General features: G+C 39.0%; 2 protein-coding genes across 3 annotated transcripts in view; one reads left to right on the top strand and one right to left on the bottom strand.

Annotated features, from left to right (window-relative positions):
- stard9 (StAR-related lipid transfer (START) domain containing 9) overlaps positions 1-26683 on the top strand; it is a 286706-nt gene that overhangs the window by 258666 nt on the left and 1357 nt on the right. Inside the window, exons 32-33 of the mRNA XM_048599610.1 lie at positions 3854-3933; positions 6461-6619. Coding sequence (XP_048455567.1) covers positions 3854-3933; positions 6461-6619 — 239 coding nt within the window. The remainder of the gene's footprint in view (positions 1-3853; positions 3934-6460; positions 6620-26683) is intronic.
- Positions 7439-26683, bottom strand: part of cdan1 (codanin 1) — an 88658-nt gene continuing 69413 nt past the window's right edge. Inside the window, exons 19-27 of one of the 2 annotated variants that reach the window (XM_048599611.1) lie at positions 26075-26224; positions 23771-23834; positions 19778-19856; positions 17647-17801; positions 13842-13949; positions 13046-13109; positions 10968-11164; positions 8689-8802; positions 7439-8546 (exon numbers count right to left, since the gene is read on the bottom strand). In XM_048599611.1, the coding sequence (XP_048455568.1) occupies positions 8442-8546; positions 8689-8802; positions 10968-11164; positions 13046-13109; positions 13842-13949; positions 17647-17801; positions 19778-19856; positions 23771-23834; positions 26075-26224 (1036 nt within the window). In that variant the 3' untranslated portion in view covers positions 7439-8441. The remainder of the gene's footprint in view (positions 8547-8688; positions 8803-10967; positions 11165-13045; positions 13110-13841; positions 13950-17646; positions 17802-19777; positions 19857-23770; positions 23835-26074; positions 26225-26683) is intronic. The other variant, XM_048599612.1, reaches the window with a different exon arrangement.

Raw genomic sequence — 26683 nt, 5'->3', positions numbered from 1 at the left:
ATGCAAATTCAAGAAAAAAGATGTTGGAAAGAATTCATGCAATTACTTCCATGGCTTCAGGTCATCTAAGTTTGGTTGTTCTGAGCAATGTTGTGTGAGATCAGTTTTGTTGATTGATCTTAATCTGCCCTGGTTCCTTGTAAGCAGTAGCCCTGTTATTCCAGTGTATAGCCTGCACCTGGGAGCTGGCTAGAGTAAACTGGTCTCCTCACTAACCAACTGCATTTGATTTCTCAAGTCCTCCTATGTTTCTCTGCAAGTTCTGATTGGTGTGCGCCTGGTGCCTGCTTGATGATGCTTTCACTCTGAGAATATCAGATGTGAATTCCTGCAGAAGACCAGTGTTGAACAAGGACCCTGACCAAGTCACTGCTCTGAGGAAATGAGGGGCATCTACTCTGCTATCTCTAAGATTACATCTTCTGGCCTCCACAGGCACCTGGTTGCTGCTAATAGCTTGGTTATTATTGACCACTAGACTTCAGTTAACTGATATTTCCAAGGATATTTCAGGATAACTTTTTGTCGGTGAATTTTGAAATATTTGAAGGGAGTTCTTAGTATTCATCCAAAGCCTTTCTCAAGAAGTAACTTGAGGTTATTTACTGAACATCCAAGCCCTGTATGTGAAGGCTACTATTGTTCTGCTTGTGAAGACTGCATTTAGCAAATATTTTCCTAAGCCCTCTAACTACTGTCAGCCAGTATTAGCCCTAATAGTACCCAATCTGACGGGAAGGCAGGAGATCATTTTGCCACCTTTCAAGCTCTTTTACTTGAATACCAAATCTGGGGCTAATAACACATTTGTTCAGTCTGCCAGTGCGATTGACCACTATTTTCCCATCTCTGTGATCATCAGTAATCTCAAATTCTCCAATGTAGCCATGCTTCATTGTTAGCGTCAGGAATCACACAATCATTTTGGAGCATGGCCAGATGAGAACCTGGCGTTTTTCACATTTCATTGGTGATGCTGGTAAGGGCATTAGCAAGTACATTCGTGCTCAGCATGATGCCGCTTGGTCAACATGTTCTGGCATTCCTACCACAGTGTCACAGTAAGGATTTCCAAAGCAGTTTGCTGCACTATCTCAAACTACAGTACACTGCATGTCTCAATGTATAACTTGTTGCAAAGTATATTTTAAGGATATGTAAATAATGTGAATAAAGCCCACGTTCTCTGGATATCTGTTCAATGGTTGCATTATAGAAAACCACTGGAGAATCTGCCAGGGACGTGTGAATAAGTAGGCAGTTTTCAGTCCTGTTACATCTTTGCACTTACTTCTAATCCATTTTAATGGCCAGTACATAGGAGCACCATGCTGAATGACATTCACACCTACTTACCTTTACACTGGGCTATAAGAAAGGCAAATAGAGCAGACAAGGTTAAGATAGATGCAGATGTTCAAAATTGAACAGAGGCAAAGTGGGAATTTTTTTCATGAAACAATGATTAATGCCAAAGGGAAATCAAGTTTAACTAACTTAATGGAGTTCTTTGTTGAAGTAACAGAGTGAATTGATGAGAGTTATATTGTCACTGATGTATCTGTGAAATTTCAAGAAGTGTTTCATAAAGGGCTACATATCAACTTGAAGCTCATGGAACTAGGGGTGCAGTGACAACATTAGCACAAAATTAGCTAAAGGACACAAAAATGTTGTGACGTGCTGGTGTCCAGTACTGTTCACCAAGGTTTGTAATTAGGACACTGCTCTTTCTATACCTTTGCTGTACAAGGCATCTTTAAAAGGCTTCAGAGGAACCAAATCTAAATGCAGTAAACGGCAAGGACACACAGCAGCTGGAATTTAGTTCAGAGAGTGAAATAAGAACACTAGGAGCAAGAATAGGCCATTAGGCCCCTTGAACCTACCTCAACATTTCATACAATTATGACTGATCTTCCACAGGCCTCTTTCATGCCAGCTTATCATAGCAGTCAACTCTTTGATATTTCAAAAATCTATCTTTATTTTTATCCTCCTTAAATAGTTTCATTGATCTAGCCTCCAAACATTCACTGCCCGCTGGCAGAAATTCCTTTGCATCTCAGTTTTAAATGAGTGTCTCCTTATTCTGTAACTACGTCGCCCACTTCGCCCATTAGTAGAAATATTTCTCAACATCTATCTTGTCAATCCTCTTCAGAATCTTATATGTTTTAATAAGATCACCCTTCATTCTTCTAAACTGTTGTGAATAAAGGCCTAACCTGTTCAGCTATTTGTGATAAGTCAACCCCTTCATCCCAGGAATCAGCCCAGTGAATCTCTTTCGAACTGCCTGCAATGCCAATACATTATTTTTTAAATGCAAGGAGTAAAACTGTACACTGTACTCCAGGTGAAGCCTCACAAACACTCTACACAGTTGCAAGAAGGCTTCCCTGTTTTTAAACTCTAATACTGAAAACCCCCAGAAATAAAGGCCAAGGTTCAATTTGCCACCTTGATTTCTTGCTGCACCTGCATGCTTCAAGGACACCCAACTCCCTCTGTGCTGTATCTTTTGGAGTCTCTCTTCATTTAAATGATAGTCTGCCTTTTGATTCTTCTGACCAGAGTACATGATCTCTCACTTCCCTACATCAGCCATATTTTTGTCTACAGTGACGTGAAACATTTTGGGTTGGAAGGAAGAATGGAAACAACGTAAACTAAATGAGTACCTTTTTAAAAATGGGTTCAAGAACAGAGACTTGGGGTCTATATTTTGATCAGGCTTTTAAAAATATTTGGGGAATCGTTGGCTTTGTGAATAGATGCATTAGAGCACAAAAGCAAAGAACTCGTGCTTATCTTTATAAACCATTGGAGGACTGAGAACATTTCTGGGTACTGCACTTTAGGAATGGTGTCAGGCTTGAAAGAAGATGCAAAGAAGACTTAGGACAATAGTATCAGTTCTGTGGAGACACTAGGATTGGTTTCCTTGGAGTGAAAATGAGATAACGTAGAAGGGTTTTGATGGAGCAAGTAAGGAGAAATTTCTTGGGCTAGCAGCAGAAGAATTATTAATCAGAGGACTCAGAATCAAAGTAACTGGTAAAAGATCAAGAAGTGGTATGTCAGATGATAGGTGCCTAATCTTGGTGTATATATCTCATTTTTAAGAGTGTGAATTTTAAAATAGTGACAAACTTTAAATTGGTTACATATATGAAGGTATTTTTTGACAAATAGCTAGGTCAGATAGACCTTCTGCAATGGTGTCCTAATCCAGTATCTGACACCCCCTGGAGTGTTAATGGAAAATTGTCTTTAATGTGGTAGTTTACAACATGTGGAGTAAACACTGAATTTGTATTTGGTTTAGGATAATCGAGGATTAATCCTAGTTTAGGAAACCCAGGGATTGAAAGCTTTGCGGGCAGCTCAAAGGAGACTTGACAGAGTCAGAAACAAGTATTGTTTTTCTCCTTACAGTAGTGGAGCACAGTTACCTCAGGATAAAAATTTAGTTTGTGCAACTTCCAGCCCAGGAGAGATTGGTTAGAAATCTGTGAGTTATTAGAAGATAGGAAAATCCAAGATTTCTATTTTGAGGGTATTCAGGTAAGAAGACTGCACAGTTCCCGGGAAGAAATCAGCTAATTCAAATTTAGATTTGATAGAAGGATTAATCTCTCTGGAGTTGAGACTTTGTTTTGCTTTGTGTTTTTAAGATATTCCAAACTCTTCTGTATTTAGATAGCTTGGTTTTTTGCTTTTGTGTAACAAACTTCTGTAGCCTCATGTGATTATGTTTCAGAATCACCATATGAACTAAAATAAAAGAACATATTATTCATGTTTCACTGAAAATTCATCCTGCCCTGTTTGATTATTTTTCCTCAAGTTTATTTTGTGAATGATGCCTCTGTGTGCTACCTCAGCCAGCCTAGGGACTTCTGCTGCATCAGCGTGGAGGCAAAAGAGGTAAGGTACTTTCCTTTTGAGATGGATTCCTCCTGTTAGAGCAATGGACATGTTGCGTTATTTGATTGACAACTACCATTTTTGTCGCTGGACTTGAATTTATAAAGCGCAATCGAGAAATGGTGGACAAGCTCAATAATTAATTTGTTTTAACTGAGGAAGATACCAGAAATCTCTCCCAGAGATCCAAAAAGTGAAGGAAAATAGAATTAGTAAGAAGATTAATGGGGCTGAAAGTTGATAAATTCCTACAACCTAATGGTCTGTATTCCATTGTGTTGAAAGATGTGGCTGTAGTGATAGTTGATGAATTGGTGATTATCTTCCAAAATTAGATGGATTCTGAAATGCTCCCTGTGGATGGAAAGTAGTAAATGTCACCCCGCCTTATAAGAGGCCAAGAAAGAAAACAGGAAACTATAGACCTGTTAGCCTTACAAATGTTGTGGGGAAAATGTTAGAAACAATTATAATGAATGGATAAATAGAAACATGGTCTGATTGGCATAGTCAGCATGGATTTAAGAATGGGAAATTCTGTTTGACAAACTTTGAGTTTTTCGAAGATTTTATGAACAAAATTTATAGGGAGCCAATAGACATTGTAAACAATAAGAAATAGGAACAGGAGCAGACTGTTTGGCCTCTCGAGTTCACCATTTACTAGGATCATGGCTGTTCTGATATACCTCAGGTCCACCTTCCTGTCTTTTCCCCATAACCTTTGATTCTTCTGCTGATTAAGGATCTATTTCAGCCTTAAATATACACAAGGATTCTGCTCCCACAGCTTTCTGTTGGAAAAAAGTGCAAAGACTTTCAACTGTCTGAGAGAAGAAATTGTTCCTCAACTTTGTCTTAAATTGACACCTCTATATTCTGAGACTATGCCCTCTGTTCCTAGGGAAATATTCTCTCATGTGAGGTCTGAGATGAGGACAATTTCTTTTTACTCAAGAGGGTTTGTGAATCTTTGGAATTCACTACACAGAGTGCTGTGGAAGCTCTGTCTTTGAGGTAGATTGATGGATTTCTGATTACTAGTGGCATACAAGTGAAGTAAAGGACATTGATACTTCAATCAGCCATGCGGGGCTGTCTAGATGGGCTGAATGGCCTATTCTTCACCTCATGCACGCAAGGATCACAAGAGAACTAGAAAAGGCTGTTCACCCCCACATTGAAAAGTAATAATATTCAAATTATATTTTAGTCTCTTTAGTTAAGAAAGGATATAATTGCATTAGAAGCAATTCAGAGAAGGTTCAAATGCCTAATTCCTGGAATGGGAGTGGGTTATCCCATGAGGAAGGGGTGAACAGTTCAGCCTGTTTGAGATTAGAAGAATGAGATGTAACCTTATTGAAACATAAGATTCTGAGGGGACTTAACAGAGTGAATGTCTTTGATTGTGAGAGATTAGAACCTGGGGAGAACTCATTTAAAAATGAGGGCTACCATTTAAGATGGAGTTGAAGAGAATTTTTCTTCTCAGACGTTTCTTGATCTGTAAAATTCTCTTCAGAAGAGGAAGCAGGTTCAGATTCTTGAAGGACAAGGGAGTCAAGGTTACAATGAGATCAGCCATGATCTTATTGAATAGTGGAGCAATTCAAGGGACTAAATAGCCTCCTAATCTATATGTTCATGTGTATGTAAATCACCTTAACTCCCTGTACCCACTCATTTTTTCATTTATCAGGCCTTCTCTGGATTGTTCTTAACCACCCAGCAGCTGTTTATCATCCTAATGTTTATTCCCTAAGCTGCCCCACTAACAGAGAAATATTGCAAAGTGTTCAGATATGTAATACCGTACTTATTTTGTGAAAGAAGTCACATAAAGCACATTAAGTGTGCCAATAAATTACTTTTCTAATGTGCATTCCACTGATAGCAACTCCAAGTCAGTCAGGTAGTCGTGGCATCAAGTCATTTCATACTTACTACAGCTTTCAGTTGTAGACCAGTAACTCCTGTAAACAAATCCTGTATCCGTACCAGAGGACCATCGTTAAGTTCAGGGATAGCAAAATTTGTTCTCTATACTGGTTATGTGATCTTATTTAGCTGCAGGCATGATGCTCTAGCTTTTCAGAAGGCACAGCATGCATTCTAATAAGAAATCAATTTGTAGACCCTGGTGGCTCAGTGGTTAGCACTGCTGCCTCACAGCACCAGGGACCCAGGTTCGATTTCACCCTTGGGCGACTGTCTGTGTGGGTTTCCTCTCACAATTCAAAGATGTGCAGGCTAGTAGATTGGCCATGCCAAATTGCCCGTAGTGTTCAGGGATGTGTAGATTGGGTGGGCTTGTTGGGCTGAAGGGCCTGTTTCCACACTGTAGGGATTCTATGATCTATGATTCAACATTTTCAGTAACATCACCACAGTGCCCACACTTCACACAAATCCCAATAGGTTAGTAGGGGATTGAAACCTATCATCTCCACCCATTAACGGAAAGATAATGGTTTGGCAGTGAGAACAGATTGCATTTACACTGAACCCATCGTTCTTTCACCAGGATCAGCAGTACATTCTAGCAATGCAGTCAATCTATGAGGAATCAATGCCGCGGCCTGTGAAGGACTTGGTACGAGGGGAAATGATGCCAAGTGGCTGGATTCTGCAGCCAGACACACAGAATGGAAAGGAAATAACAAGACTAATCTACTTGACTCAGGTAAACTACATCAGTTTTTTAAAAAATATGTTGATGCCAAAATGGTGAATAAAGCTGATCTTGTTCTTCCTGTCTGATTTTAAAGGTTGACCTTGGTGCTCCTGCTCTCCCTGCCAGACTGTTGGGGTCAGTTGCTAAGCAACAACCTTTGTGCATTGCCAACCTAGCCAGCTTGTTCTCCTGTTGATTTATTGGTATAAAGACCTGTACTATACAGCTAGGGTACAGTAGAGGTGGACCCTCCTCCCTGCTGTATTAATCAGACTTGGGGGTTCAACAAATTATTACTTGTTTAACTCTCTCAAAATCAGTAACATTGAAGGTTGTGAGTATATTTTATATATAGTTTGTACAGATTTTTGTATTTTATAATTAATCTGAATCTGCTTGCAGTTGCTAGCTCAGTCCCTAGGACAATTTCTCCTTGGGGACAAGTCACACAACATTCACAGTGGCTGTTCCAGATTTTCTATAAAAATGTACAGTTAAGATTTTTATTTTTGTATGCAAAATCCAGATTATACTTATTTATACATGAATGGAAGCATTTTATACATTTAATTCTGAAACTGTAATTGTCTAATTCCATGGAATTAAGTAATTTGAATTTTTTTTAAGAATGAACATTAAATCTTTTCTGGTCATTAAAGATATAAATGCTTTGATTTAAAAAATGCAGTTTGTTACAGTAAAAGAGTGTTTATTAGTGGTGGGATATTCAGGGCACATCTCCCAGCTTTGCTGATGATACAGAACTCAATCCAAAAGTTTCTGCTAGTTAAATGATAGGAAGTCATAAAAATCATTTCAACACACATTCTACATATTGCATGATCATTTCTTTATTGTGGTTGGAAACATGTACATAGAGGACAAATTCAGTACTGTCTTTCACTTTGTAGTATGTAGCACTAGCCAGGCTGCATTTTCTGTTCCCCATACCAGATCATAAATAACTGGATTGGAGCATCCATACATGGACAGTTAAATGCAGGAATTTCAAGGATTCTGTGTTCCAGCCTGGCCTTCCTTGTCAATGACTCTAATGCATGTATCTTATACTCCTCAGGATAAATGTAAGAGTGTCAAATTATCAAAACAATTTAATATAAAAATACAGCAACATCTCTCTCCAGCAATATTTAACAAGATCAAAATGGCCACCTACAGGGCAGAAACTATACTTTGTTTTAATGCCAGCTGAGTGAGTTAGATGCTGACGTAGCAAAGCTTGTGTAGGAAATCAGCAGATTTCTACATTTGACTATAGAGTTTACCACAGAACTGCAGGAGAAAAGGGCCTGAAAATATATAAATATTGAAGCTTGGAATTCCTGTTTGGCCCAATGAATGAGACAAATTGCCCTTTTAAGCTTTATTACGAGCTTTTATTTTCTCTCTGTAGCCCATCTTTCAGTACAGGATTTTAAGAATATTTAATTTATCATTACTTCCTGGTTTATCTCAGTGTCCATCCTTCAACATGAGTGCTTGCCCCAATCCTCTATTGAAGGTACCATTCTGAAATTGATGTCTAATTACTTATTATTGCTTTGTTAAATACCAGCAGAATGATCAGTCAGGATTGTCAGTTCATCATTAACAGAAACTCCATGCCAATATCACAGCATTAATAATAGCCAAATGGAAAAATTGTTAGAAATAGTCCAATGTGAACTATATTAAATATTCACAAATGAATATTTTATTAAATTTAGCAGCATCAGTAAAATATATAAAATAACCTTGCCCACCCCAAATGAATTGCACTTATGCTGTCAGTATTTTGCAATTCATAAGGCTAGGTGTTTTTTGTAGAAGACTATCTAAGCACTGCTGTTTTATTTAGCACCTGGTCTTCCATTTTATCCATCTTTGCCAGTTCTGAACACATCGCAAATACGGATTCTATCACAAGAACAAAATCCTGGAAGGAGCAAAAGAATTAGTTTTAAAAAGTCTCTCCTGTTAGATGCATCTCCGTTAAGAGGAAAACTTATTGAACAGAAACAGAACACATCAAATTTCTCTTTAGCTCATGTTGCTTTTATGAAATTGCAGTCATTTACCTCAGGCCAAGGCTTCCGTGAAAGGTCTCTCCAGCAACTCTCTATTTCTGTAAGCTTCATCAGCCCCTGCTCAGTAAGGCCACGAATTAGAAACAAGAGTTCATTCCAACATAACTAAGCGGGGAGAAAAGAAACCAAGAACATCTGAGATATTTTAGGGGAGACGATAACTGAAACCAAAGAAAAAGTTATAAAGGAGTATATCCACAAAAAAATGAACTCCCAAGTCCCTCTATTGCCAGAACTGGTACCATTAAGTCCAGATTGAATCTCACTTCTTTGTACTAAATTCCATCTGGATTCTGCTTGCATATCTATATCCTATTGCAGGCAATTTGCATCAACCTGTGTTTACCACTTTTCCAAATTTATCAACTTATCAATTTACCAAACTTAGGAAAGAATTGTCTACATCAGTCTTCTTGACAATTGCAATGTAGTAATTAGTGAAGCAATAATGTGACCAAAGTTTTATTTTGGAGAGGATAATTCAGGAAACCCAAATTAACAAAGGATCTTAAAACAACTAATTGAGGTTTCCTAGGCTCAGAAATGTCTCTTCAGCTCATGTTGATTTTATGAAATTGCAGTCATTTACCAGGCATTTGATTTCTTATGGAATGAAACCAATTATTTATTTGTCTGGTTATTTGTACATTAAGTAAGGACTTCCTACCTCCCACAGGAATCAGTGTTAAATTTGGAGTCATGTTCCTTAGGCCCCTTACCAGGAACAACCAAACAATTTAAAAAAAATCATACCCTAAGTTGAAATACTTTACATGACTAAATTCCCACATTGGTCAATGAAATTACTTTTAAAATATCATACAAAATTATAAATTTGGAGCAACTGCAGGCCACTCAGCCCATCAAGCCTGCTCTACCATTCAGTAAAATCATGGCTGATAATATTATTTCACATTCCCAACTACTATATAGCATTTCCTCTGTTTAACAAGTATCTGCCACTGCCTTGAAAATATTCACAGATTTTGTCTTTGAAAGAAGAGAATTCCAAAATAGTCTGCCAGTTGCAAACAGCCACAAGGAAGTACTGCACACTCCTGCTCCAAAGCAAGCTAGAAGAGCACCTGTTAAAGTTGTGCAAGAGTAATGACCTGCCTGGTGGTGCAAGTGATCCTCATCTAATGAGTCCATAGCTACAACTGCAAAAGGTGCACACAGTGATGTCCCTTTTACACAACATGAATTGGCCAAATAGTTGAGTAAATTGTTACAACCAGTTCTGAGAGTTTTTTTTACATACATGATGATGGACTTGCAGAGCAATAGCAATTTCCTGTTTGTGTTTAACATTGCTACCCAAATAAAAAGTATGTCATTAAGGAAGTTTTAGACATTTGGAGCACATCACTATATCATGACAATCTAGATATAACACCATGAACTTATGTCTAAGCCTCATTAACATCTTAGCTTCCACAAGAAATACATTTCCAATAGAATGACTTCTAACCACTAAGCCTTTGCATATTTCCAGTACATGGATATGTTTGCTATCTTTCAACCTGCAGCCTCTTGCAAGAATTTCCTTCCTCACCTGCATTTAAATTCACCTTTGAATGGAGCACTCAAACAAGTTCCCTTTCCTCAACTTGTAGTTGAGAAAACTGCTGATTCATTCACTCTAAGGATTCTTCAGACTTCTGAAGACGGGTCTAGACCTGAAACGTCAGCTTTCCTGCTCCTCTGATGTTGCTTGGCCTGCTGTGTTCATCCAGCTCTACACCTTGTTATCTCAGATCTCCAGCATCGGCAGTTCCTACTATCTTTTGACAGTTAACTGTTTCCTTGTACATCCTTTATGGCAACACCTCTATCAATTACAGTTAACTTGTCAAACCATATTCACTTTTTTCTCATGTAGTATAAATTGCTATTCCCGTTGAGATTTGGTATTAGAAAATAGGTGTAGGATTAGGCATTTTGGCCCTTCGAGCTCTTGTCATTTTTTTCTGATGAGTACAAGGATAAAAGCTTTGAGAGCATGTCTTTCTTCTTTCATCAATACAAATGCACAGGGAACACATTACAGATATTTAACTGAGTTCATATTGCCACATCGAGCAAAGTCAATGCCTCATGCCACTAATCAACAGATTGTGAGCAAACCTGTGACTTGGGAGTCTGTCTCCAAGTATAACTAGCAAGCCTCAAAATAAGAATTGAAAAAAGTCTATCAGAGCATTACAGAATATCATGAATTCCTTCAAAATGAAACGAATTGTATTTCAAAAGCACTTTTCAAAAATTACCTTTCGATTTCTTGCCTCTATTGTATATGAAATGTTCTTCTCACTAAATATTAGTTGAAATGGTATAGGCACACAGAATTCATCCTTCCACAAAGTGAGGAGGAAGCTAAGCAAATGCTGGATAGACTTGCAAAGAGAAGGTTGGTCTCTGGAATCCTTCTTCATATTATGGTTAGAGAGTGGAACTTCTCCTCCAACTGTGGGGAAAAAAACCAGGTGAGACTGTAGTTGGGTAGAGTTGAAGATATTGAAAAGTAACAGTAAACTACTCCACTGCTGAAGATTTCCTCTATGCCACTGTACATTAAAAATCATGATATAATTGTATTATGACGTGAGCAAAGAAGACTGCATTAACTGGATAACTGAAAAAAAGTCAGTCAGCTCCCCAAATGCAGTCTCAAAATAAAGACAGGATAGTTACACAAAGTATAAACTAGAGTAATAGTACAAAAATACAGTTACACTGTCGAAGACAGCTACAATGGTTAATGGTGGCTCACTGGCAACATCACGTCCATGAGATTAAGGTTTCAATCCTACTCCAGAATTTAATCTAGGCTGAGTGTTGCACTGTCAGGCACTAACTTCCATTAAATTGCTTATCTCGGTTAGATATAAAGCAGCCTAGGGTGTAACTGATCAGTAAGGGGCAGATGGTAAGGACACTTTGCGTAAAGGAAATGTAGACCAAGTGCATGAAAACTTGGGTTCACATGTTAAGTTCTAATCAGTTTTATTCAGTTTTTAATATAGATTAAGAGTTAAGCTATGACACAGACCAACAACTTTCAAGCAAATTGAATAGATTTGTTAAATAGGGAACTGCCTGGTAGAGGCAGTTACATCTATCAACTGAAACAAATTTGCAGGTGTTTACATGAATAGTTCCAGGGATGAAGACACATCAGAAGGAAGTTTGTTTTCCTTGGAGAGGAGAATGCAAAAGAGACTTGAAAGCTTTCAAAGGCATGACAGGCCTGGACAGAGTAAATGGTGAGACACTTTTCCACTCGTAAAAAGGATCGAGAAACAAGGGGCACAGATTTAAAGTTTTTTGTAAAAGAAGCAAATAAAAAATAACAAAAAAAGTCATTTTATACACAGCAAATGATCCGGGTTTGAAATGCACTGCCTGGAAATACAGTGAGGGACAGGTTCAATTGAGACATCCAAAAGGCCATTAGTTGATTAATTAAATAGAAAGGATGTGAAGGAGATTGGCACTAAGTCAAAATACTCAGCCTACCCAGACAAAACACAATGAATGACCTCTTTGTGCACCATAACAACTTGGATTCAGTTACTGTCAATTACTGTGCAGCAAGTTAAATTGTTAGTGACTCAGAAGAGGCTACAAAAAGAGTACGTTTTTCAATCCACACAGTCAGTAACAGGAGCATGATCAAGAGATGATGCCTGAGTGTATACTTCAGAAATACATCATGGGCAGTGAAATACATTATATAAACTTGCCTTTATTAGGTGAGGCGGGGAGGTTATGTTGGAATTGTATAAACCTCTGGTTTGGCCACAGCTGGTGTGTGAAGTTCTAGAATCCACATTATATGGACAGGTTGCAGAGGACCCTTTTTTTTTTTCCCTTGATGGAGGATTAATGTCCAGGAAGCATAAATTTAAAGTAAAGGAAGGAGGTTTAGAGGAGATGTGACAAAAAACCTTTTCACCCAGAGGGTGGTAGAGGCAGAAACCCTCATAACATTTAAGAAGTATTTAGATGTGTATGTGTGATGCCATGGCATACAGGGTTATTGGCCAAGTACTAGAAAATGGGATTACAGTAGTTAGATGGTTGATCCCAGCACGGATGTGAGGGGCTGAAGGACCTTTTTCTGCCCTGTAGATCTCTATAAACAGATGTCTTCATCCCTTTACAGATCATTATAACTTATTCTACCAGAAAAAAGTCAAACATTTGTTCTCAACTACAAATACTTTATGAAAAAAAAAACTCATCCACATTAATACCATGTACAATTTTCTGCATACAGAAATATTTGCACCTGGAGATGGAAGAAGAGTAAGGAAAGAAATTTATTTTTTTTTAAATTACATACCTAACAAAGAAGCAAGCTCCACAGTGTACTTGGCAAGGGACTGTTCAATTACTGGACACATGTACTGCAAAACAAAAAAAGTAACGGTTCACAATTGCCACCCCTTCAGTTTAGAGTTCCGTGATGAGAAGATTACACAGAAATATATAGCACAGAGATGCTCAAACGTCACAACTGGTTTAATGTCAGTTTCATCGGGAAATCTTACATTCCTTTCTCACACACGTACTTATCTGACTTTCCTTGCACAGTCTCCAATGCTTCTATACCTTTTTGATAATGGGAAGGCCAGAACAATGGAAAATGCTCCAAGTATAGTCTTAGCCATTTTGACACTAATTTCTAATTCTTTTCTTCCAGACATGAAATGATGCTTGTGAGAATTCCACCTGAATTATTGGCCATTTTTTGAGAAAATGGAACATATTCACCCTAATTGATTTTTCCCCCAAGTTCAACTTTAACATTTTATGCAGAAATATAAAATGTAGACCAGCTTTGGTCATTCTTGACTCTCATTCATAAAACCTTCACACAAATCTTTCTTCCTAAGAATTGTCCATGCCAGACACAACCTTGATTCAAGAAATGTTGAAGTAACTTGCTTCGTCCAACTGTCATCCATTACCATAGCATAACTGGTCACCAGTCTAGGGTGTCTCCCAACCACTATCTTCCTCCGTTAAGAGGAAATATTCATAAACTGTAATTTCTAATAACACTATGGGTTCATTAATAATTCATTGAAGGGAATGTATCTCTTTAAATTAACAAATCTGAATTTAAAAAAATATACCTGTCTACATCTTAGTGTTTGGCGTAACCTTCTTAATAAGTCATCAAGTTGTTTGTAGTCCACTCTTTCATTGCTGTATCTGGGACCCAATGTAATACTCAACACCTCCTATAAATAAAGGGTAAGAATACACAGCAAGTCAAAAAACAGGATTCAAAACCATATCTAACAAGGATTTCAACAAAAATCCTAATTCATTTAGGGCATAAATTTATTTCTCCTCGAATGGACTGACTGACTTTGGACTATGTGAGTGGCTAATGCTTAGGTCCTATTTGTTCAAATAAGGAACTAAGGATGAGTGTGAACTTGTGGCCATTTGAATTTTCCTCCTTCTATGGTTCAGTCCCAGTGACACCAGCAGACTTCAAGTCTCTCGGCCAAAGGTTCAACCCGAGTGTGAGGCCAGTCAATGTCAGTATACACCTGAACCTGACGGATGGGCACATCAATCAAACCTCCTTCCCTATTCTGATATATACATACATTCTTTATAACTCAAATCTTCCATACGCGGCAACGTCAAGTAAATCTCTTCTGAAACCTCTCCAGCTTGATAATATCCTTCCTATAACTGGGCAACAGGAACTGGATACAGTATTCCAGAAAAGGCCTTATCAACGTCCTGTACAACTTCAATATAACTTCCCAATTCCTTTACTCAAAGGACTGAGCAATGAAGGCAAGCGTGCCAAATGCCTTCTTAACCACCCAGTCTATATGCGACGCAAACTGCAAAGAATCATGTACCTGCACTCCTAGGACCCCTGTTCTACACTATCTAATGCCCTACCATTAATTGTGTAAGTGCTACCCTTATTTGTTGTACCAAAATGCAATGCCTCGCATTTATGCGGATTGAACTCCATCTGCCATTTTTCAATTCATTGACCCATTTGATCAAGATCTCTTTGTAATCTTAAAAACCTTTTTCACTGTCTACTATGCCACCAATTTTGGTGTCATCTGCACACTCACTAACCATACTTTCTATGTTCTCATCCAAATCATTTATATAAATGACAAACAATACGGGACCCAGAACCAATCCCTGGTGACAGGCCTCCAGTCCAAAACGCAACCCTCCACCATCACTCTGTCTCCGCTGTTAAGCCAATTATGTAGCCAATTGGCAAGTTCGCTCTGAATTCCATGTGACATAACTTTACTAACTAGTCTACCAAGCGGAACTTTGTCGAAGGCTTTATTAAATCCAAATAAACAACGTCTACTGCTCTGCCAGCATCAATCTTTTTGGTAACTTCCTCAAAAAACTCAATCAAGTCTGTGAGACACGAGTTTCCTCTCACAAAATCATGTTCACTATTGTTAATCACTTTTTGCCCCTCTAAATGTCCATAAATTCTACATTCTAGGATCACCTCCAACAGTGTACCCACAACTGAAGTCAGACTCACAGGTTTATAGTTTCCCGGTTGCTCCTTATAACCCTTCTTAAATAAATAAAAAGATTAGCCAGCCTCCAGTTATCAGGCACCTGACCCTTAGTTATAGATGATGCAAATATTTCTGCAAGGGGTCTCGCAATTTCCTCCCTTCTCACAACGTTCTGGATACATTAGATCAGGTCCCGGAGATTTATCCACCTTTATATTCTCCAAGACCTCCCAAACTTCACTGCTGTAATGTGAACTGTTTTTAAGACATCAAATTTTATTTCTCTGCATTCTCTAGACTCCATTTCTTTCTCCACAGTAAAAACTGATGTGAAATATTCATTTAGTATCTCTCCCATCTCCTGGGATTCAACACAAAGACAACCTCCTTGATCTTTAAGAAGTCCTACCCTCTCTCTAGTTACCCTCTTGCTCTTAATGTATTTGTAGAATCTCTTTGGATTATCCTTAGCATTGGCAGATGAAGTTCTCATTTCTCTTCTTTGCCTTCCTGATTGTCTTCTTAAGAATGCCCCTACACTCTTTATATTGATTAAGAGATTCAATTGATCCAAGTTGTCTACATCTAAAATAAGATTCTCTTTTATTCATAATGAGAACCTCAATATTTTTATTCATCCATTGTTCCTTAATCTTACCAGCCTTACCCTTCATTCTAACAGGAACATAATGCCTCTGGATTCTCGTCATCACACTCTTGAATGTCTCCCACTTGTCAGATGTCCTTTTAAAAGTTCTTGTCTCATACCACTAAAACTGCCTTACTCCAGTTAAGCACTAACTTTTATAGAATGCTTATCCTTTTCCATGACAATTTTGAAACTAATAGAATTATGATTGCTAGACCCAAGGTGTTCCCTCACTTTTACTTCAGTCACCTGTCCTGCCTTATTGCCCAAAGAGAGGTCTGGTTTTGCTCCTTCTCTAGTACGAGGATCCACATATTAAGAAAATTTTCTTGAACACGTTTGACAAATACTTCACCATCCAAACCTTTCACACTACAGTAGCTCCCATTAAAATCCCGCATTATTACAACCTTATTATGCTTACATAAATCAGTAATTTCCCTATATATTTGTTTCTCAATTTCTCTCTTACTATTTGGGGGGGCCTACTGTACAATCCCATCAAAATGACCTTTCCTTCCTTATTTCTAACTTGTACCCATAAATTTTCACTAGACAATTTTTCAGAAATATCTTATGTAGTTAAAGCAGTAATGTATTCCTTAATCAAAAATGCCACCCCCATCCTTTCTTGCATCCTTTACTGTCCTTCCTGCAGCACCTAAAACCCAGAACATTTAGCTGCCAGTCTTGTCTATCTCTCAACCAAGTCTCTGTGAAAGATATGACGTTCTAATCACACGTTCGTAAACATTTAAGGTTCTATTTTTTAATCTTCCACCTAACCTCTTAAATTCACTCTGTATTGCTTTAATCTTTTCCCTAAAAATATCATTCCTCCAATGTCTACAGCAGTTTCTGGCTTCTCAATCTCACCTTTTAACAATATGCTTGAAAAGTTTAGAACCGTCCTTAATCCTAGCACGAGGAAAGCAACAAACCACCCTAAATTTACACTCACTGCCACAGAATCCCCTGTCTATGCCTCTGATAGGAGAGACCGCTATAACAATAATTCTACTAAATTTTGTCAAATGTTGCTTAACACAAGAATCATTTCAAGTGTCCAACAACTGACTGTCCCTTCCATTTTCCTTGGAGAGGCTATCCTCTTCAACAGTTCCAAAAACTGTTCATTAGACGAATAGCCACCAAGATTTTTAAACTACCTCTCACCTGTCCTGACAGTAACCCATCTATGCAGCTGATTCTGCTGTGTAATCACTTTTCTAAATCTACTAACCATCTCATTCTGTGCGTCGTACGAACTAAATAAAAAAATCTGAAAGAGCAGGTCAAACAATTTCACCATTGCTACTGGTTTTCCACATATTCCACAACAAATGCTTAAAGAGTTAAATTAACATAAGTATGGAAAGATTCAAGACTACTGAAGATACATGAATTCAAAATGCAAGAGTTAATCAAAATTCTCACAGCAGCAGGCTAAATAATTTTTTCCAGGCAATTTGCATCCCAACAAATGACATTAAATTGCTAAATTACATGCTACAAAAATCAATTTGCAAGAAAATAAACATGAATAAAAATCTCTCGTAACAGCCTGCACATAATGTAGAAACTACACAAATAAAACATTCCCACATTATACACTCAATTCATCAGACCCTGTAGAAATGGACTATAGATTAAGAGACATACTTTGAAAAAAGCTGCCACATTATTCTATCCAATTGTATTAATTATTGAACCAATTCTTCACTTCTCTCATGTACAGTCAACAGGAATGTTACGTACCTTAAACTCACTGGCTATCTGGGAGGGAGGTGAGGCAGTGTGCTTACACTCTGGTGAGCAATTCCTTTTTACTCCAGGAACTTCACTCATTGATTGCACCGTTTGTGATTTCCTCAGTTTGTCAAAGCTGAGCTTCATTTCTTTTCTAATTAAAGCTAACAGCAAAACATAAAAATAAAACCTGGTTAGGAACGTAATCTAGCACAACACCATGACCTCAAAATTACATTTTATACCTGTTCCTTTTGATCAGGCACACTGAACCAATAGAACATGCATTTATTTTCACCATTAAAAGAATAGTAAAAAAGCAACAGACAAGTTCTCCTAGTGACTGACACAAAAACCATCTGCATTCCCCACTCAGCTGAGCAAAAGATGCTTAAAATAGGAACTGGCAAAGTGACCTTAAAATAATTTACAATACATCATCCAAAAGTACATAACCTGATTATGAGTAGATGATATCCTTACTTGCAGCCTTAGAAAGCCTCCTGCCCCACTCTCTATCTGCATCCATACGCTATAGGCTGTTGTTTTCTGATGCAATGTTAAGACTGTCTACTTTCCAGTGAGAAGCAGGCAAGTCAAGAAGAGGTACTTGATCTCAGCATCAAGTTCTGCACAGCACTAGAGCAAGGGGGAGGGGGAAATCTAAATTACTGCACAGCATCAAGAGTCCAGTTATCCTCATTAGTCCACTCCACTGTGGCTGATCTGTGACCTAATTTCACTATGCATCATTCCCCCAATTAGTTTTTTAATTTGTGATTATATTTGATTAAAATAAACTTAAATCTGAGATGAATTTCATCTTGGAGTAATTGCCATTTGCAGGTTAGTTTCAAACCTCTACCATCTTTTGTGTATAAGCGTTTCCCAACTTCATCCTCAAAATGTCTGGCTCTTAGACTTTGGCCACTTGAGCTAGTCTTCCTTTAACTAGTAGAAAAAGCTTTTCTCTATCCCACTGCTTTCCATCTTGAAAACTTCAATTAAATCATCCTTTACCTTTTAAATTCCAGGGAATACAACCTTAATTTGTGTAATTTCTCTTCAAAAATTAATCCTTAGAGTCCAGTTATCATTCTGCTGAACCTACATTGCACTCTCTCCAAGACCAATGTATTCTTTCCATGATGTGCTATCCAGGACAACACGCAGTACTCTAATTGTTTCTCTATTTCAAACACACGTTTGATCTTGATCATATTAAGATCATTATTTGATAAACATTGCTGTTAACTAAATCAAATGATATGCCTTCTGATTGGTTCTGAAGTATACCGTTATAGAAAATCATATCACATTCAAGAGTTTTGCTATGTCCCTGACACAAGCTTGTCTATTTATTACAGTCTATATAAATGTTAAAATTCCCATTAAGAGTACTTCATTTTTGTCACATGCTTTTCTAATCTCTGTATTTTTACAATCTATTTTTGCGGCTGCTACCATGGAGCCTATACACAACTTCCACTGTGGTCTTAATATCTTTTCTATTTTACGGAAAGTCTCTTTTGCTTGCCATCTCATTACATCATCTCTCATTACTGCAAGAATTTCACTTTCAATATTAAGACTACCCCTTCCCCTCCAACATCACAACTTGACCATTCAGTAAGCATGTCTCAGTCATGAATTGCATGGCACACCCTCAAAGTTGAATCTATGCCCACAATTCAATTTCTTCCTTGCACATTGTACATTTGTATAAAGAAAATTTATTTGCACTCCACAACTCCAATATTTTTCTCTGTCATTTATCTTTACTTTTATACAATTATTTTATACCTTTTAATTTTTCCTTTGCTTGTAATGCTTAAAGCACAATTTGTAACTTTTACTCTTGTAACTTTTGCTATGAGCTTCATCAGTGAGAGGCTGGGGTGCTAGATGAGATGATAATTACCTAACCTACTACACCTTGCCACCAGATTTCCCATCTATCCTGCAAAGATTTGAAAACATGATTTTTCAATTGCTTAAGAAACCATTTCTTGCAGTAGTTTCTTGAATTCAACGTGACCAAGGCCACTGAGGAGACCTCCATACTGTACGGCACGGATGCTCGGGATTTCTGGCGATCTTTCACAAAAAGTTGATCTTCTAAGCTTAATGCTATCTGTACCTGTGATGTTGGCAGAAAGCCACGTACAAGCTTTCTCAGTAGCAAGGCGGCTTGTAATACCTTCAGCTGTGCTCAGCACCTATTAAAGGAAGGCTTAATTACTTTCAAATATCACCAGTGATTCAAGTAGCAGAAAGGCAATTCAAATGCTTTATAAAAGAGAGTTGGGGGTAACAACACTAAAACGGGAAGAGGGAGGACAGCTGAGTACAGGGCACAGTGTTAGTGATGGTGATTTTGTGGGAAGAGGGCAAAGGCACACAGTATCTAATAGACATCAAAAACAACAAACACATTTCCAATCGTAACTGTCACAGTGAGGAGGTTGCATTGCTTTGGAATCTCACACATTCCATAGCAGAAGGACATATAGAATGTTTTGATAAATTGGCATTCAAAAACAGTGGAAATTGAAAAACTCCACAAAGAGAGTGCAGTCATAAATGTTTACAAATCACTAGTTAGATTCCAGTGGACCCCAACAGAGCAAATTCTAGACATATTCTGGAAGGATGTCAAGGCCTTGGTCATGATCCTGAAAAGTTCAAGAGGTGCGGGACCTTAATTAAATGGGGAAACTAGAAAGACTGGGGCTGGGTGTAGAAAAACTGCTGCAACCAGACAGCCAACCTAAATTTAGTTTTGACATACAAACTGAAACCTAGTAAAAGGAAGTAAATTAAATTAGATTTATGTCCAGATTGACTGTTTCCCTAAATAGAGTCAAAAACAGAAACTGCTGGAAAAGCTTAGCAGGTCTGGCAGCATCTGTGAAAAGAAATCAGAGTTAACATTTCAGATCCAGTGACCCTTCCTTAGAATGGATGGTAGCTAAGAAAATGTCTGTTTTTATGCAGAAGATAGGATGAGAGGAGGGGGTAAGGAGTAAACGATAGGTGGGAATAGAGCCCAAAAGAGGGAGAAGACCAGTTGGACACACAAAGGAGTGGATAAGGATCCAGTTAGGAGGGTGAATATAGTGGCTAACAATGGGTTGTGTGTAAAAAGCAGACAATGTGATAACAATGACTGCTGTGTGGGGATGGGGGCTAGGTCATACGAGAGTTCAAGCCCTAAAGTTATCGAACTTGATATTGAATCCAGAAGGCTTCAAGGTCCCCAAGCAGAAAATGAGATGCTGTTCTCCCAGTTTGTGCTGAGCTTCACTGCAGCAAGCCTGAGACAGAGATACTGGTCAGGGAACAAGCTGGTATATTGAAGTGCAAGGCAACTGGAAGCTCAGGGATTTTTGCAGGCAGAATGTAGGTGTTCTGTGAAGTGGTCACCCAACCTGCGCTTTCTTTACTCAAAGTACAGGAGACTACATTGTGAGCAGCGAATGCAGTAGACTAGATTGTGTGAAGCTGCTTCACCTGAAAGGTATGTTTGGGCCCTTGGATACTGAGGAGGGAGGAGGTAAATGGGCAGGTATTGCACCTTCAGTGATTGCAGGGGAGGGTAATGTGCAGCTGTTGGGGGGACATTGGGAGTGAAGGAACAGTGGACCAGGGTGTCCTGGAGGGAATGGTCCCTGCGGGAGGTAGACAAGGGAGGAGAGGAGAATGTGTGTCTGGTGGTGGCATCTCACTGGAGGTGGCAGAAATGGCAACTAATGAACTTCTGGATATGAATGTGATAGGTAGACAATTATTGCTGTTGAGAGAGGGAAGAGAGGGGTTGAGGGCAAAAGTGCAGGAGATGGATTTGACCCGGTTGAGGGCCCTGTCAACAACAGTGCTGGGGATCTTCATAAAACTGAAAGAACTGTGGATGCTGCAAATCAGGAACAAAAACAAAATTGCTGGAAAAGCTCAGCAGGTCTGGCAGCGTCTGTGAAGGAAAAAACAGAGTTAACATTTCCGGTCTGTTACGAGGGAGGCTCACCGGGCCCGATACTCTGTTTTTTCCTTCACCGATGCTGCCGGACCTGCTGAGCTTTTCCAGCAACCTTGTTTTTGTTCCTGAGGAATCTTCAGTTTGTGAATAAGGTGGACATTTTGGAGGCTCCCTTGTCAAAGGTGGCATCATCGGAACATACACATCAAAGACGGAGGAATTGGGAGAATGGAATAGAGTCTTTACATGAAGCAGGATGTGAGCATTATAGTCCAGGTAACTGGGGGAGTCGGTGAGTTTGTAGTGGATATTAGTGGTCAGTCTAACCCCAGAAATAGAAACAGTCATGCTGAGGAAGGGAAGGGACGAGTCAGAGATGGACCAGGTGAAAGTGAGAGTGGGATGGAAATTGGAAGCAAAATCGATAAACCTTTCCAATTCTGGATAAGAGGGGTAAGCAGCACCAGGCTCAGGAGGCTGAAGGATGGGGTCGGTTCAGGCCTTTGTTCCAGAAAGAAGTGGAGAGCCCTGAGACCATTCTGGTGGAGGATGGACGTGTAAAGGGATTGCATATCCATGATAAAGAGCCGGCGGCTGGAGCCTGCTAACTGGAAATTCAATATTGGTGTAAAGTATCAGAGGAATCGTGGATGTAAGTGGGTAGGGACTGGACCAGGCGAGAAAGGACCAAGTCAAGGTAGGAAGAGATGGTATTCCTAAATAGGGTTACTTTGCAGCTGTTTTCAAAATGTTTTATTCTATTTTCAACAAATGAATATATCCTTTTGGCAACTAAATAAACCATAAACAAACAATATAAAATGAAAAAAATTAACAGCTAACGTAGGATTTAAGACTATGACTCTGTGATGCTCTTAAATGGACTGAGCTTGCTGGGGTCTCCTCCACAAAATCTTTTCCACTTGCTTTAGAAGACTGGTATTTAAAACGGAGAAGAATTCAATTTCATTTCAGTCCATTTTGTAAATCAGCACTGCAAATTCAACAAATTCTCTCCAGTAACAAAGTAGCAGTCTGGGATTTGATGCTCTCACTGTGGAGCAGAAATGCATCACGATCAGGCATCTGTAATGGGACCAAGTTTGGGCCCACGTAACAGTTCCTGAAACCTTTCAGGTCAACAACAGCAATTACAGTCGCAACTGTTCCCAATGACAGAAGAGTCTAACCACAGAACCCAAATCTACGAAAACTGGAAAAAGGAATGAGATTTATTTTCACACAACAATTTGCAATGTGGAATCCACTGCCTGAAAGGCTGGTGGAAGCACGGAACTGGAGAATTATTTGATAAGAAAATTATTTTACGGTTATGGAGAAACAGCAGGAGAAGGGAACTAACTGGGTGATTGTCTCAAAACGCTTGTATGAGCACAATGGGTCAAATGGCTTCCTTCTGTACTGTATGATTTTATACTGAATTGAGCCAGGTGACGTCAGAGTAAGCAAGTAGGTGCTTTTGGTGATAGAATTGGGGTGACATTCGAAGATCAGAGGATACAATTTGGTTTAGAGTTAGCAGATTTCCAGCAAGAGAAAAAGGGGATCACAGGACAAGGAGCACAGAACCTGCTGCAATCCTAATTGAATAGCCGTGATTTATCAATGTTTAGCTAGAGGAAGCTCATGATCCAGCTCTCAACTTAGGAAGCAATAATGCTACAAATCATGAATAATGGAAGAAAGCAAAGTACAATGCAATAAGATACAGGAATTCTACACAAGCTTAACGTCCACTGTTGTACATCAGGGTACTCTCAGGTGTCTAGATCTATATCATCACATAGCACAGTGCCTCATTAGCTCTCAATAAAATACTTTACTAGGTACCTACCTAATTCTTTGGCATTGCTGGTAAATTCAACTTCGCTGTATGCCCTGGCAATCTGTAGTTAGCATTTACATTAGAAACATACCACATGCTCATGGACATTAAAAATTTCCATAGACTCAGGCACCCGAGATCTCTGGTGACTAATAGTCTCTGCTTTGGGTGAGTTGAAAGCTCCACTGAAATGATTCAGGCATAAGTTAATGAGATTGCAATAACCTGCTTGTGGGCCAGGATCAGAAACAGGAAGTGTTCTCTACATACCAACCCCCCAGGATACAGAATAATTTGAAAAGTTAACAAACCGAGGCAGATGTCTCTCCTGGAAGTAGAACCCGAATTGCTTCTGGTCCCTTTCTGGTGCAGAATCTGCAAAGTTGAAAGAAAGAGAAATATTTTACTCCAGAAATACTTTAACAATTCCAGATTTGAATCCAAACATCAGATCAAATCCTTATGACAGGCTGTTGGAGAGCCTGAGCCTTCAGGCAGGACCCACAGGTGAAGAACACCTCCTCTCAATCAATTCCACCGAAGAGGAACCCCTTGGAACATTATGATGGAGACCCCAAGCATCTGAGTTCCAAAGAAGACTAGACTTGAAAACATTAGCTATTTCTCTCTCCACAGATGCTGCCAGACCTGCTGAGTTTTCCAACATTTTCTGGTTTTATTTCAAATTTCCTGCATCCAAGTAGTTTGCTTTTATTATTGCAGTATCAATACTTCTGAAGAAAGAACAGATGCAATGGCACTAAGTATTAGGTTACAAGAGGAATAAAGTCAATTTATATTCTATAACCAAGGGAAATGAGTAATCAATTGAAAGGTGATAAGTAGGTGCCTGTCTCTGTACTTCACTACAATTATATTCTCATGAGATGAGGAAAAGGCTTCATCCTACATCAGAAGTAGGTACTCCAGTGATGTCATCTATGGCCAAGCTTTAGGAATGTTGCAGGAACCAACTCTTTGAAAGAATATACAAAATTCAGCCCCTCTAGCCTATTTTGCCATTCAATAAGATCACAGATGATCTGACTGGCTTCAACTTCACTTTCCTGTTTATCCCAAAAGCCACTGACTCCTTCACTAGTCAAGAATCTATCTACCTCTGCCTTAAAAATATTGAATGCCTCCACCTCCACTGTTCTTTGATAAAACGAGTTCCCAGAGGAAAAATCCCTTCTCGTCGCTGTCTTAAATCTTTACCAGTCCCCTAGTTAACTTCAACTAATATCGGAGTGGCTCCCTGTCCCATTCGGGGAACACTTCCCTCCACATCCACCATGTTAAGTCACAGGAACCTCTATGTTTCAATAAAATCGGCACTCAGGCTTCTAAAATCCAATAGATAAAGGACCAGCCTGTTGAAGCTTTTCATAAGATAACACCAACAATACCAGGAATTAGTCACTTGAACTTTCTCTCTATTGTTTATAATGCAATTATGTCTTTTATGAAATAAGGAGACCAAAACTATACACGAGATTCTAGCTGCAGTCTTATCAACTGCAGCAAACTGTCCCTTTTATATTCCATGCCCTCTGCAATAAATTACAAGTGGGTTTCCTCCAGGTGCTCCGGTTTCCTCCCACAGTCCAAAGTTGTGCAGGCTAGGTGGATTGGCCTTGCTAAGTTGCCTGTTGTGTCCAGGCTTGTTGGACATGGGGAAATGCAGGGGTGGGGGAATGAGTCAGGGTGGAATGCTCTTCAGAGGGGTGGTGTGGACTTGTTGGGCTGAATGGCCTGTTTCCACACTGTAGGGATTCTATTAAAAAAAACATTTTACATGCCTTCCTAATCACTTGCTGCACAAAGTGCTATCCAATTAGCCCCCTCTTCTGCTGTTGCCCCATAGTTCTCCAAATGTTTCCTTTGGGTATAAGCACAATTCCCATTTGAAAGTTACTTTTTAATCTGCTTGAATCAGCTTTTCAGGAAAGCATTCCACATCAAAACATTGAATGAAAAGAGGTCAGGTGGGAAGGCTTGGATGCTAACAGTATTTCTCTGTTCATTCCTCTCCCATTAGCTGGTCTCAATGCCAACTTGAGCACTTTTCTATGGAATGTTTTCTAGTCATAAACTAAACATGTTATAAATTAAATAAATTGCAGTGTGTAGATAGAAAAATAACCCCTGCATGAGGAGGAGTAACGAAAAGGAGGGCTGATTTCAAGGTAAGAGATTTTCCAGTCTTTTCTGTTGGTAACTGTGCCATATTTTAAAACTGACTATTCATTTCTCTAAGTTATATACTGTAAATTGATTTTGTTTCTCCTGTAATCTGTTCAAATCTCTCTGCGGTCTCACCTCAGCTATTCCTGTAACCTCCTCCAGCCCTGCAACCCGGAAATGTCTTTACACTCTCCAACACTGGCATACTGTGCACCCCCGATCTTTATCGCTCTGCCAATGACAACCAACTGGACCACACGTGTGAGCCTTGAGACCATTTGCTAAATTAGGGATGCTATATAAATGCAAGCTGTTGATACATTGTCCTGTCTTACGCTATTGTGCAGTTCTTTCTTCAAAACAGGAAATGATCATTGAGCTCGTACAGTAGTCACACATCCACCACTACTCTGATTGTAGGTGCTTACTCTCTGCCTTTGATAACAGCCTGCCTGCCTTCTTCACAGAGCTCACATATCACGCTTTCAAGTAGCTCAGGCAGATTGGTTTTCTCATTTTTCATTGCATTTTGCAGCTTTGTTGTCCCATGCTTGACTAGCTCAGGTACCAAACTCGCCCTAGGAAAGAGAATATAGGCAATAATTGCTTTCATTGTTATATGCTTTAAAGGACGTTACCTGGAATACAAAATCTAAGCTGTTACGTGTTTTTCTAAAAAGTCACCTGTCCTAGTCCACAATCTTGGACACATGATCAAAGAGCTAATTGATACAGAGAAGGATGGTGGCAATATGCAGGATAAAATTAAAACTTTCAGAATTATAGATGTTGTACACTTTAATTAGAAGAGTAAGGCAACCACATACACCTTGGAAAATAAATACCCAAATTTGATGGATGAACAGAAGGGTGGAGGAACATGCATCACAAAGTCTCAATAGGTTTAAAAGTCCATGGTACGCTGACTCAGTGGTTATCACTGCGGCCTCACATGACCAGGCACCCGGGTTCAATTCTACCCTCAGGCGACTGTCTTTGTGGAGTTTGCACATTCTCTCTGTCTGCGTGGGTTTCCT

This window comes from Rhincodon typus, chromosome 8 (genome assembly GCF_021869965.1).
Source record: "Rhincodon typus isolate 14 chromosome 8, sRhiTyp1.1, whole genome shotgun sequence".
Classification (NCBI taxonomy): Eukaryota; Metazoa; Chordata; class Chondrichthyes; order Orectolobiformes; family Rhincodontidae; genus Rhincodon; species Rhincodon typus.
Note: the sequence above shows the minus strand (reverse complement) of the source record. Positions and strands in the feature narration are given on the sequence as shown.